The sequence below is a fragment of the Callionymus lyra genome, chromosome 4, assembly GCF_982586985.1.
Source record: "Callionymus lyra chromosome 4, fCalLyr1.hap1.1, whole genome shotgun sequence".
Classification (NCBI taxonomy): Eukaryota; Metazoa; Chordata; class Actinopteri; order Syngnathiformes; family Callionymidae; genus Callionymus; species Callionymus lyra.
In genome coordinates this window covers 7,896,598-7,909,591 of record NC_141821.1, presented here as the reverse complement: position 1 = coordinate 7,909,591, position 12,994 = coordinate 7,896,598, and the positions used below count along the sequence as shown (strand labels likewise).

The following is a 12,994-nucleotide window of genomic DNA, read 5'->3' as shown; positions in this document are numbered from 1 at the left end:
GTGTCAATATTTTGTGTGACCATTATTTTCCAGAACTGCCTGAACTCTCCTGGAGTTTACCAGAGCTTCACAGGTTGCCACTGGAATGCTCTTCCACTCCTTCATGAGGACATCACAGAGCTGTCGGATATTCCAGACTTTGCGCTCCTCCATCTGTAGCTTGATGGTGCACCCCAAAAGACGCTCTGTTGGGTTTAGGTCCTTTAGACATTCTTGGCCACCTTTACCCTCAGCAGGGGTCATCTTAGAGGTGTGTTTGGGGTCATTATCAAGCTGGAACACTGCCTTGCGACCCAGTTTACGGAGGGATGGGATCAAGCTCAGTATTTCGCAGTACATGTTGGAGTTCATGTTTCCCTCAATCAAATGTAACAACACCTGCTGCACCTTTGCAGACCATGACATTCCCACCACCATCCTTGACTGTAAACATGACACACTTAACTTTGGACTCCTCAACTGGTTGACGCCACACATGCTCAAGACCATCTGAACCAAACAAATTAATCTCGGTCTCATCAAACCAAAGAACATGTTTTCCAGTAATCCATGTCCTATGTTGAGATGTCTTCAGCAAACTGTCTCTCTTGAGTACAGGTTTCCTTCTGGGGTGACAGCCATGCAGACCATTTTGATGTAGTTTGCGGCATATTGTCTGCGCACTGACAGGCTGAACCCCCACCTCTTCAATCTCTGCAGCAATGCTGACAGCATCAGCGTCTTTGGACGACCAACTGAGGCCTGTTCTGAGTGAATCCTGCTGTGTCTCAAATCGCATACTAGCGAACTCAAAGTTAGTATTTTTAGTCTCAATTCTTAGTGTGGGAAATTTAGTTCGCCATGCACACTAAATTGGCGTACTAAAACGCCCACAAAAGTGAGTATGGTTCAATGGACACTAACCACCCTAAACGGCCGCCATCTTAATGACGTTTTAAACTGAAGTTACGTCACATATATGCATATATATATATATATATATATATATATATATATATATATATATATATATATATATATATGACACGTCTTCGGTGCTGATACCAGCTTAAATATCTCGCGAATATTTCGATTATCATATTTTTTCTTTCTTTATTTTTCCAAACTTGCAAAACGTGCTGCCAGCAGGTGGCGATAGTGTTCCTACAGCTGGTTGAAACCATCGTTAAATAGAAGTAGAAGAAGAAGCTGTCATGTGATTTCCGGTTAGTGTGTAGCAGCAGAGTTTGATTTGAGACATACTATCTGTGGAGAATTAGTTACTAGTTAGTATGTACACTATCCTGATGCATACTAACTTCTAGTATACTAAGAGAAGTATGCGATTTGAGACACAGCACTGCTCTTTTAAAACGCTGGATGATCTTGGCCACTGTGCTGCAGCTCAGGTTCAGGGTGTTGGCAATCTTCGTGTAGCCTTGGCCGTCTTCATGTCGGGCAACAATTCACTTTTTAAGATCCTCAGAGAGTTCTTTGACATGGGGTGCCTTGCTGGAACTCTCAGTGACCAGTATGACAGAGTGTTAGAGCTGTGTTGTGTCTCAAATCGCATACTACTCTAAGTGCACTGGGGGTTAGTGTGCATCAGGATAGTGTACGTACTAACTAGTACGCACATTCTCAACAGAAAGTATGTCTCAAATCAAACACTGCTGCTACACACTAACAGGAAATGACGCAACAGCTTCTTCTTCTACTACTATTTAACGATGATTTCAACCAGCTGTAGGAACACTATCGCCACCTACTGGCAGAACGTTTTGTTTGGATCAAGAAAGAGAAGGAAAGAGAGAGAAACTAAATATTGGCGAGATATTTACGCCGGTATCAGCATCAAAGACGTGTCATCCTCCTACTGCTGCTGAAAATACACCTGTAAGTATATATATACTGTATATATATATATATATATATATATATATATATATATATATATATATGACGTATGATGTAACTTTTACAACCGTTTACAACAGCACTAAGATGAAGCCGTTTATGGTTGAAAGTGTCCATCGATCCGTACTCTTTTTGCGGGTGTTTTAGTGACAAGTTATTGTGCATGGAGCACTACATTTACATACTAAGAATTGATACGCACTGGCGCACTAAAAATACTAAGTTTTAGTACGCAAGTATGCGATTTGAGACACAGCTCTGTACTACAGAATTGTACACACCTCCTCCCTATTCACACCTGATACCTATTTACACAAACTTGACATTTTGGAGGGAAAATGACAAGCACTGCTCAATCTGGACATCTAGGGGTGTAGTCTCTTAGGGGTGTGCTCACTTTTGTTGCCGGTGGTTTAGACATTAATGGCTGTATATCGAGTTATTTTGAGGGAACAATAAACTTAGACTGTTATATAAACTTTACACAGACTTTTTTTTTATTGTGTCAAAGTGTCATTTGGTCAGTGGTGTCCCATGAAAAGATATACTTAAATATCTGCTGAAATGTGAAGGGTGTTCTCACTGATACACTGTATATATTTTATGAATATGTCACAGTACAGATTGGAATCCAGTAGGACCTGGAATCCTACTAGTACAGATTTGAAATTCCAATCTGTACTGTGGAATCCTGCAACTGAACTGGGCTCTTTATATTGACATGAGTAAGGGTTTGGTTACATTTGATGTAATCTGAATTTCTCCTTTAAAGATTTAAGAATATCCTGGTAGAATTTCCATTTGTCCTAGGATAGATTGGAATTCCAATATTAAGATCCCAATAGAGTAGTAGTATTCCAATCTCTCCTAGTAGAGATTGGAATTCACTAGTAGAATCCGGAATGTTCCTAAAACAGATTGTATTCCAATATTCAGATCCCAATACAGTGGTAGGATTCCAATCTGTACTAGTAGGAATTGGAATCTGTGACATATATGTATATATAGTATATATACAGTATATATTTCTATACTTCTATTACTAAAAAACAACAACAACAAAACAATTAATTAAAGAAGTTAAAAGTTTCAAAAGTGTTTAATTCAAGCAGTCAATATTCTGATGGCACTGATACACTTCCATAGATGTTTCACTTCACTTGCACTCATGTCCAGGTCTAAGTGGGCCTTCCACCTTTTTGAGAACCATGGCCTCTGACCAAGACGATTCCTTTGAGAAGTCGAGGCGGGCGTCTCTGCTCCGCCGTGTTATTATCCGTGCTGCTCTGGTAGAAAGCGATTGTTGAATATTGACACATTAACCGAGACATGATGGCAGCAGACGAACTGACCTGAACAGCAGCAATGGCAAAACATCCATCCAATCAAAAGGTGCGTGAGCACATGCGCACAGGTGAAGTGGGGAAGAAGAAATGGATGACACACGGTCGAGGGGGGCGACGGAGGGCGGGACTGCATTACCATAGAAACGGCTGGAGTTGTTCAGAAGAGCACCACAGAGAGGTGAAGCAGCATCTGGGTCACTGATTAGAAGTCATGGGTGTGTACCAAACCGGGGAAGGGAGTTTTTAAGAAGCGTGGGGCGACAGCTGTTTGGATGGTTTTTAATGTTTCTATTTCTATTCCAAATGGAGAAAAAGTAGCAGGTAAGACGTTCTTTTCCTGCCGTAGAGGATTACAGCGATGCAGGTATTTATGAGTTCCATCCAGACCCTAAAATCTTAATGCATCTCATGACTCTCTGGCTCCACCGTATTGAAATCTACTATTCAAAGACAATAATAAGAGATAAAATGAATGTCATGGAATGTTTGGTAGTTGCCTACGAACATCTTACAACTTGTTTGAAATTGTTGTAGGAAGTAATTACGGTGACTGTTTCTCAGGTTTAACTTTTCTGATCAATGTACACATGAATATAATATAATATATTCGTAAATCAACAAATCCTACCCGCAAAAGGAAGATTAAAACATTAAGATGAGATAAAATATTCTTTTATCAGTTCCACAAGGTAGAATCCCACTTTCAGTAGCAAGATCACAAAAATAAATGAATGTTTATAGCCACTAATAAATATAAAACCTATCCGGAATGCTTAATGTTAATTATAAAAACGTTATTTAACAGTTGTGGAGGCGAATTTAAAATTATTAATATAATATAAATATTTATTAATATTATTAATTTTAACGTCTTAATTACATTTCTCAACACATGGACTGACAACCATACCACGATCGAAAATGTTATTTTTTTTAACCATTGTTTTTTGTCATTTATCGAGCGACATATATTTGTGTCGAAAGACGATCCTCGTGCATTTGCTCCATCATCGACTAAATCATAGATCAAATCTCTTCGTGGTGAGAAGTCGGCTACTGCATATAAACCACGGCCACGAGCACCGACTTTTAAGTGCACAGTATTTGTCTTTGATGAGCTAATATTTGCGAAGACACTGCTTTGCTCCCTTTAAAAGGGTTATTAGACCGGCAGACACACTGATAATACAAGCATGTTAATATTGGTTCCTTCATTAACCATTAACACCCAGAATAAGGTTTGAAATGTCTTCATGTTTTTGTCTCCAAAAGAAAATGTTTACACCTAAAGACCTTTTACCCTCTATTAGTCCGGCACGTGTTAATGTATCAGGTTACTGGGTGACACATTATCCATATTGAATCGATCGTCGTACAGTCAAGTGATGGTACAACTGGTCGATCGACAGCAAACTAATAAAAAAGCCTGAGGTGAGAAATATTCAGGGGGTCATCGTAACAGACATGAATGAGTGGATGCGAGGAGGCCGGACAGGAAGATGCACGTAACAAGGTGATGCAAAGAAACATGTCGGGGAAGTGTGGTTACTTATTGCAGAGTTAATGAGGTGAGAACGGACTGAATCAGCAGCATACCCTTGTACACAGGAAGGCAAACAAGAATCAGCAGCGCCCAACAGGAGGGGAAACATACGCTGCAAAGGTTCAAAGGTTCAAAGGTGAACTTGTGGGAAGCCCTGTTAGCTTTCCGGTGCAACGTCCAATCAAGTTTTCACCCTTGTCTTGCAGAGCCGGCAACTTCAAGACCGACGTAGAGTCTCATGTTGTGACTTTATTCACAGGAAACGACGCTTCATGAAGCCTTGTTTTCAGAGTCCATGTCTGCTCCATCCATTGAATTAAACAACTATTCAATTGAAAATTTACATCATTTCTAAAACTCTGGGTGCCACCTACTGACCTCTAAAACATTTGACACCCCTTCATGGAGCTTCAGGTTCAGGCCTTATGTTCCCTTGGGACCCTTGTGATCATGGCCCATTGGAATGTGTTGCGATCAGATTGGGAAGTCCAGACCTCGTCAATTTAAGAATCAAATGTGCTTTATTTATCCCCAATAGGAAAATGTTTTTTTAATTGCAGGTATTCAGTTCACAACATTATAAGGAGTGTGTGAAGTCAAAAAGTTAAAAAATGTCTATGATTACCAAAATATACTCAGGTAGAAAAAATAATTAAATATAAAGTAATGTAAAAAATGTCTAACCCTAAGAATATTATGTACATATACATGATTAAATCCACTACATGTATACAGTTGCAGCAGAGAACCAATCAGAGGGTAGATAAAATGTTCTCGATTGAAAACGAAAAAAGATTGAAACAGACTCTGCTACCATTAGCATTGAATTGAGACATTTATCGCACAAGAACCCATTACTAGTGATGCGCAGATGAAGCTTCATGAAGCCATTATTTCCAGTCCACTAGATATCCCTTTCTGCTCGATAATATTTCTACAGACATTTGTTTGAAACATCACATCACAACGCCAACTAGCAACCTCTAAAAATATGACACTGTTTCATGAAGCTTCATCGGACAATCACTGTCTTGTCACAGTATATCTCAGTCTGGAAAGATAGTTGGGTCCAGCAGTCATTCGACAAACACAACACTAGATTGCAAACCTTTGATCTTGGCTCATTCGCTATTAACTCAAAATAAATCTGGAGCAGATTATCTGAGACTTAAAGGGCGACTAATGTGAAAACACAACTCTCCTCACCTACTCGCCTGTTGTAAATCTTGAAGTCTTCCTCTCCAAGTCCTTCATCATGATGATGCTCCGTTTTAAAGTAATTACTTTATAAAGTTCTTCCCTGCCTTAAGTCTCGCAGACGAGAGATTACGAGAACGGAACCCATTGTGACATCATAATGGGTTTGCTCCTCCTGCAGAAGCCAGAGAGGTCCTTGTTCTGTCTGTATACACGTCCTTTGTGGGCGGAGACTTCCTGGTTTGATGACGCTGCGCTGACAGGCCTCGACTTTGACCAATCACAGCAGAGTGGGCGTGGTTATGGGAAACAAGACTTGAACAAAAGCAAGCGTTTTCAGTGGGCGGGGCTAAAGCGCATTTTCTAATGTAAATATCTTTATTAAAGCAGAGTTTTGTGCAAACAGACATATACTGGTGAGAATAATAGAGGTCCTGGATCTATTCAAGACACACTTAAATCAACACATTAGGTGCCCTTTAAAACTGACTTTTCCCTAAATCTGAGAATATAATTCTTTAAAGACAATTTCAACTATCCTTTATAAAAGCAAAAACTATTAATTGTAACTGTATATTTTTTTATGTGAACATCATTTGAAAACCGATGGTGCAGATTATTCACGTAGAAGTCGAGCCACAGCATGTTCCAGACTCTGCTGCATGTCAAACAGATGGTTTCCCGGGTGAGTGCAGTCGCTGAACTGATGGCTGAGGCTCGACGTAGGGAGCAGTTATTAGTACTTCAGGAAGGAGAAAGTGAGTCAGCGATGACATGTGCGACTGTGTACTTACGGATGGATGTAACTTACTGCCGGACAAAGCACATCAGTCAACGATTGAATGACACTGACTTTCTCTCTTTCTCGTGCAGGTAAATTGCTTCAGGACCATCTGAAGTTCCCCCAAAATACAACCTCCAGTATTTTGACGCTTCTTATCATGGATTACAAAGAAAAGACCTAAAGCAATCCTGGACACACCACTTAAAGTCATTTCTCCTTCACTTGATATCTGTAAACCTCTCATGATGACATCAATGGAGCAGCCTCTAGTGAACACAAGTGTCTCGACCCTGCAACAGCTTGGGAAGTCCACCGCCCCCCCTTGCAGTATTGATGAGTCCTACAAATACATTTTCCTTCCCCTGTGTTACTCATTCACCTTCATCTTCAGCCTCTCCCTGAACTCGGTCGTTTTGGTCCGTTCGTTCCGCCGCACCAAACGCTGGAACGCTTCACTGATCTACATGGTCAACCTGGCCACCACGGACTTCATGTACGGCCTGTCGCTGCCGTTCCTGGTGGCCAGTTACATCATGCGTGACCGCTGGGTGTTCGGGGACTTCATGTGCCGCTTGGTCCGTTTCCTCTTCTATTTCAACCTCTACTGCTCCATCTTCTTCCTCACCTGCATCTCTGTGCACAGGTACCTGGGAATCTGCCATCCCATGAAAGTGATAACACTCGAGTCCAAGAAGGCGGTCAAGTGCACATGCGTTCTGGTGTGGATCGTGGTGTTTGCCTTGACCTGCCCCATTTTTCGGTTCGCCCAAACCGGTCATGTCACGAGACTCGCCGGGGTCGAAAGCGACGCCGGCAATTCGACAGATTCCGATCTTATCGTGTTGATCGACGGTAACGTCAGTCATGGTAACCGGGGAAGGGTGGTGGAGGAGTACCAGAACTGTTGGGATGACGCCATAGACAAGGAGTTCTCTGATTATGTGCCCTATGGCATAACCCTTCATCTCGTGGGCTTCTTTGTTCCCTTTTCAATCATCGCTTGGTGTTACTCTCACGTGTGCCTGACGATATTCAGGACTCTACACTCGCAGCCGTCGTCCTGTCGAGGTCCGAAAGAGAGTGGTCACACGGGAGTGCGCAGACAAGGAGGACGAGAAAATGAAAGGAGAGGCAAAAACGGATTCTACAGAACTCCTAGAAGGCAGGATGGGATTTCAATTTTCCTCGGTGCCCATTCTCCGTATGCCAATCGTAGACGCAAATCCATCAAGACCATCATTACCATCACGCTACTGTTTGCCCTTTGCTTCTTCCCATTTCACGTGACCAGAACAATCTTCCTCTTGCTCAAAGTCACGAAGGGAGCTCCCTGCCACACCATGACCATGGTGTCCATGTGCTACAAGATCACCAGACCCTTGGCCTCCTTTAACGCATGGCTCAATGCACTACTTTACTTCCTCACCAAAGATAAGGGGGCGGGTCACTGCTGCCAAGCGGGAAACACAACTGCTCAACAACACGGTGGTCTCCTGGTTCCGCTGAGGATGATGGGGAAAGTGGAGGATGCGGAAGTTGGAGCTGTGGAGGACAAATCGTTTCTGAACAGTCCAGCATATATAAACAGCCCTAAGGACAATTATCTAGTTGAGTAACTGTAACAAGTTAGCCCTCGATGCCCATGCTGTGTATGTCCGATGTTTTGTCTTGTTATTTAAACGATAGGACAAGATCGCGATAGGATCGTTGAATCTTGTGTGTGTGGATGACGACTATAAAGGTTCAAATGCACTGTTTTCACAAACACTTGTCACATATTTATTAGAAAATCAACCTTCTGTATCTTTCTGATTGTGCAGTTTGATCCATGAACTTTCTTTGTATCACTCTTAACATGCTTTTATTTCCCCACTGAACACTGTTTAAAAAACCTTAAGAAAATGTTTGTTTTTTTCTTCTGAAACACTGTGATGAAATATGCACAAATACATTTCCAATTATGGTCTAAAATATGCGATTTTTGGGGAGTAAGGTGTTAAAATTTACAAGGTGAACCTCACAGTATTTAAAAATATTAATAAAAAAAATATATACACAAACTCATATGAAGTGACTGTTCATTTCACCAACCACAGACCTCTGTCAAATCAGGATGTTTTTTCATGGACAATGTAGATGTTATATAAAAATGGATGGATGGATGAATGTGACCTGCTAGAGGCTAATCTTCTAATAAGTAGATGTTAAGGTAAATTAAATCCATAAAAAGCAACACAAACTACTTAAATATCATAGAGCCGGTGGTTATATGTACAACACAAAACTCTAACCCTAACAGGTGCTTGATCAAGGAGCCAGAGGTGGTTAAATGGCAACTGTTGTGTTGATTTAAGTTTGTGTTAAAGTGACGTGTGACTCTATTGTATCGTCAGTGTGTGTTTGTACAAAACTCTCGTTTCAGCGAATCATTAACATTAGAAAATATCTTTAGCCCCGCCCACTCTGCTGTGATTAGTCAAGAATCCAGGTTTGTAACCAGGCATCATCTATCCAGGAAGTTTGCACCTCAAAGTGACTTGTTGTATAAACAAAGTGGGGCCTAATTACAGCTGGTTGGAGGAGGAGGGAAGCCATTATTACGTCATAATGGACTCTGTTCTCGTAACCTCTCGTTCGCCCAGATTTCAGAGCAACTTTAAAAAGTAATAAGTTGAAAACATGGTCATGATGAGGGACTTACTGCATCTTGGAGAGGAAGATTTCAATATTTAAAGCATGTGAGTCAGGAGCGTATTTGAGAGAGCTCAGAGTTTATAGGGGACACAACAATATTAAAACAAAAAGCTACTATTGCTGTTAATCCTACCACACATAGAAGATGAGATCTGCTCAAATGACTAAACTATGCCGCCTTCGGTTGCCCAGGACAAAATCTTATGATTCCAAAGATGCCTTGCAAACTTCCAGAAGACAAAACTAATTTGTCACTTTTTTCTGTCTAGGGGCCAAAATTCAAAGTATGAGTCTGATTGGGATTTTGTTTCGTTTTTCTCTCGGAAGCCCAATAAATATGAATGACCATCTCTATCAAACAAAGCTAGTTCCTTTACTTCAACACATTTTTTTTTCTTTTGTTTTTGGAAGTCTTTGTGTAATTGTTGACATGGGAACGTTCAAAATTTGCCCATTCATTTCATATATTTAATGGAATCTTTATAGTGCACGTTATCAACATGAACATTAATGTACTTTAATATAAGCCAATCCTACGATGGGCAACATTGAATGGCACCCCCGGCCTTAAAGTTTGACACATTAAGATTCTTTAACTCTACCATTGTGGGGTAAGAATTCCTTATTTCCAACCTGTTTTGGAATATAATCTTGGAAACTTTGCAAAATAATATGCTTAATCGTGCGTGCAAGAAAAGACAATTGTGTGTGAGCAGATAATAGTTCTTGATTCATTCATTTAAAACAAAAAAAAAGGTAAATCTTTTTTGTTTGTTTTTTTCTCCACCACAGCAAACAAGTTAAACTTTGCTTTGTGAGGAGTCACTGTCACGCAGTGATTCACTCATAGTTTATTTTTCTTTCTCAAATGTAGTCTTACTTAAACTGTAAAGTGTGTTGCGATTACTTTCTTGTGATGTGTATCTTTCAATAAAATTGAATTGAACGCTCACATTAAAAAAATGTTTTAAATGAGATAAAAGTAATTTCAAACTAAATAAATATGGAACTGTGACAACTACCGTACCCGTCTGTAAAAGCGGGTAAACGTTGTCTCTGTGTGTACAAAACATCTGCGTCATGGTTTCTGACGCAAACACCGACACACTCCCTCCTGTGGCCGGTTAAAAATTCAAAACACAACCGCCTCGCTCCAAACTCCCGACCTGCACCGCGGCGCTGCAATGCCTCCAACCGTCCGCCAAAATAAAACTCTCCGCCAAAAATAAATAAATAAAAATCACAGAAGCAATATTTTTTACATTGGGCGCCACATATGGATCCCCGCGGGCCACAGACACGTTACATGTAAAGGACATTTAGCACAGTCGCCGTTTAAATTTTATTTATTTTTTTTCCGTGGCGGTGACGGGGCGAGGACAGCAGCGCTGCGCGGCGGTTGGCGCCACTTTCAAATCCTCCACTGACGCAGAATGAGAGTCTCCACTGTAATCCCCCATTTTTCATAAAATACAGGAATAACTTTCCACCTTTTTGACTTCGGACTTTATTCGGAAACACGGTAAGCGACCCCAGTTAATTACTTTCATTACACTTTTCGCTTTTTTTTCGCATCTGCAAACTTTGCCTCAGAATGTAGTGGTGCGACCATTACAGTGTGTTTTACTGTACAAAAAAAATATGTATTTTTGATTTTAAATACACTTGAATATCAGAAACTACAGGTTCAATCTGCGAGATCGTCGACTTTGAGTGACAGTTGATGGTGAACCAGGACAGGCTCTTATACTTCATATTTCTCCACCATTATATCTGCGGTGATCCGCGACAGAAGACGCGGGGCGGACACTCCCTCTTCCCCGGACGCTTCTCCCTCCTCCTCCTCCTCCCAAAACCCCCATCCGCCGGAGCCCACCTCGACCATGTAAACCCGCGATGATGTTTGACATTAAAAAACGAAGCCCCTCGACTCGGCCCAGAACTAGTTTAATCCGGTTGAGATTATGTAGATCGCGCGTAAGAGCTGCAGCTGGAGACGCGCGAGCGCTGACTCAGCGGTTTCGCGGCCCTTCGTGGTGCGTTCAAGTGCAGATGGAATCCATCAGCGTTCAGTAGTTTACACTTTTCATTTAAGCCTGGTGTGGTTAGTGGGATTATTGTCGTAGTTAAAACGAGTAGAAACGTTATCTACTAAAAAAAAAAAAGTTAACCATAAAGATTCTGATTCCTTTTTTTTCCCCACCTTGCTTTAAGTAGATTTGTATGGCAAAAGTAAATATAATGAGTGTATGTATTGAAAATACTTTTATTTCACATATACATACTCGATTTACACAAATCATTCTTCTATTTGGCTATTTTCGTTTTCTTTTATTCATTATGAACTTTTTCAAAAATGTAATTTCATGGAATTGTGACTTACATTTGAAAATAATGAAAAATCCACTAAAGTGTATACTTTATTTTAACCATACAACTATTTTTATTTTCGTTTAATATTCTGAAAATAGGCCAAATCACTGAAGGCCTTTTTTAAAAAACAGCACACAGATAATCATAGAATAAAATAAAAATGAAAAAAATCTGGAAATTGCAACACATTTTTTTAGTTTCTTATTTAAATTAATTATTAAATTTACTGGGAGAAAATTGTGGCTCACATTTGGTTAAAGTACTTGTGTGTGATCCATTTTGTGCTGGTGCCAAATTTGGCATCCATTTTGTGTCATGATGAAAATGAATTGTACATTTAGCTTTTCTTTTATCTCTGGAATCCTGTGCATCATTTGGGACCCGACAAGCAAACGGTTTCACACTATATAGTTTATTATCGACCGCACTCAAATACTCTCGTTATTAATAATGTAGAAAAGATAATTTTACACTTTCTGCATCTATTAAAACAGTCATAATGATAGCTGTGATGTGAAGCTGTAATATTTCAATACAGGTATGATGTGTATGTGCGATACATTTGTGTTTCAAAAATGTTTAATTTTACATCACAATATTATTAATTATTAATTGATTTTTGTCCTCACTATGATTCACGCATCAATTCAATATGTTTTTGGTAAGATTTAATCACGTCTGTTTTCTCTTTTGCTAGTTTACCAATTAAACTCCACCACAGCCTGTGTGTGACTCAAGCCACGTTTCTGTGAATCATTGTAAAATCATCTTCATGTCGTGAGAAACTAAAAACACAAGTCATTTAACCTTAAAAAAATTGCTTAAAAATCAGTTGCGGCGAAGAGATGGTGAGTAAATGCTTCAGTTCCAGTTGCCACATCATCAGTGTCGTCTGAATAATAGATGTATTAATTATGTTTAAATAGTCTATAACGGACCAAAAATAGACTCAATTGTAAATAGACGTCTGAACACATTTCTCAGGCTCTGATTGATGTTTATTCATTAGATAAATACATTTGTTTTTCTATTTATTTTAACTACATAAAAAAAAAAGATTTTTATTGACAGACCAAAATAAATTCCTAATAATAACACTGAGAATAAATTCATAACATACGAAGTGCAAACCCCTCTCTAAATATTTTTTTTTAGGGATAA

The 12,994-nt window shown here is 39.8% G+C and overlaps 1 protein-coding gene across 2 annotated transcripts; it reads left to right on the top strand.

Moving 5' to 3' along the window:
- The first annotated feature begins 3,425 nt into the window (after nucleotides 1-3,425).
- Nucleotides 3,426-8,771, top strand: LOC148081662 (P2Y purinoceptor 3). 2 transcript variants are annotated; one of them, XM_087790291.1, is made up of 2 exons: nucleotides 3,426-3,563; nucleotides 6,856-8,771. In XM_087790291.1, exon 2 carries the CDS (start codon nucleotides 7,009-7,011, stop codon nucleotides 8,380-8,382), a length of 1,374 nt encoding a protein of 457 aa, XP_087646417.1. In that variant the 5' UTR covers nucleotides 3,426-3,563; nucleotides 6,856-7,008; the 3' UTR covers nucleotides 8,383-8,771. The 2 variants fall into 2 exon arrangements, with proteins under 2 accessions (XP_087646417.1, XP_087646418.1); XM_087790292.1 differs by having other exon boundaries at nucleotides 3,450-3,606.
- Nucleotides 8,772-12,994: the final 4,223 nt, after the last annotated feature.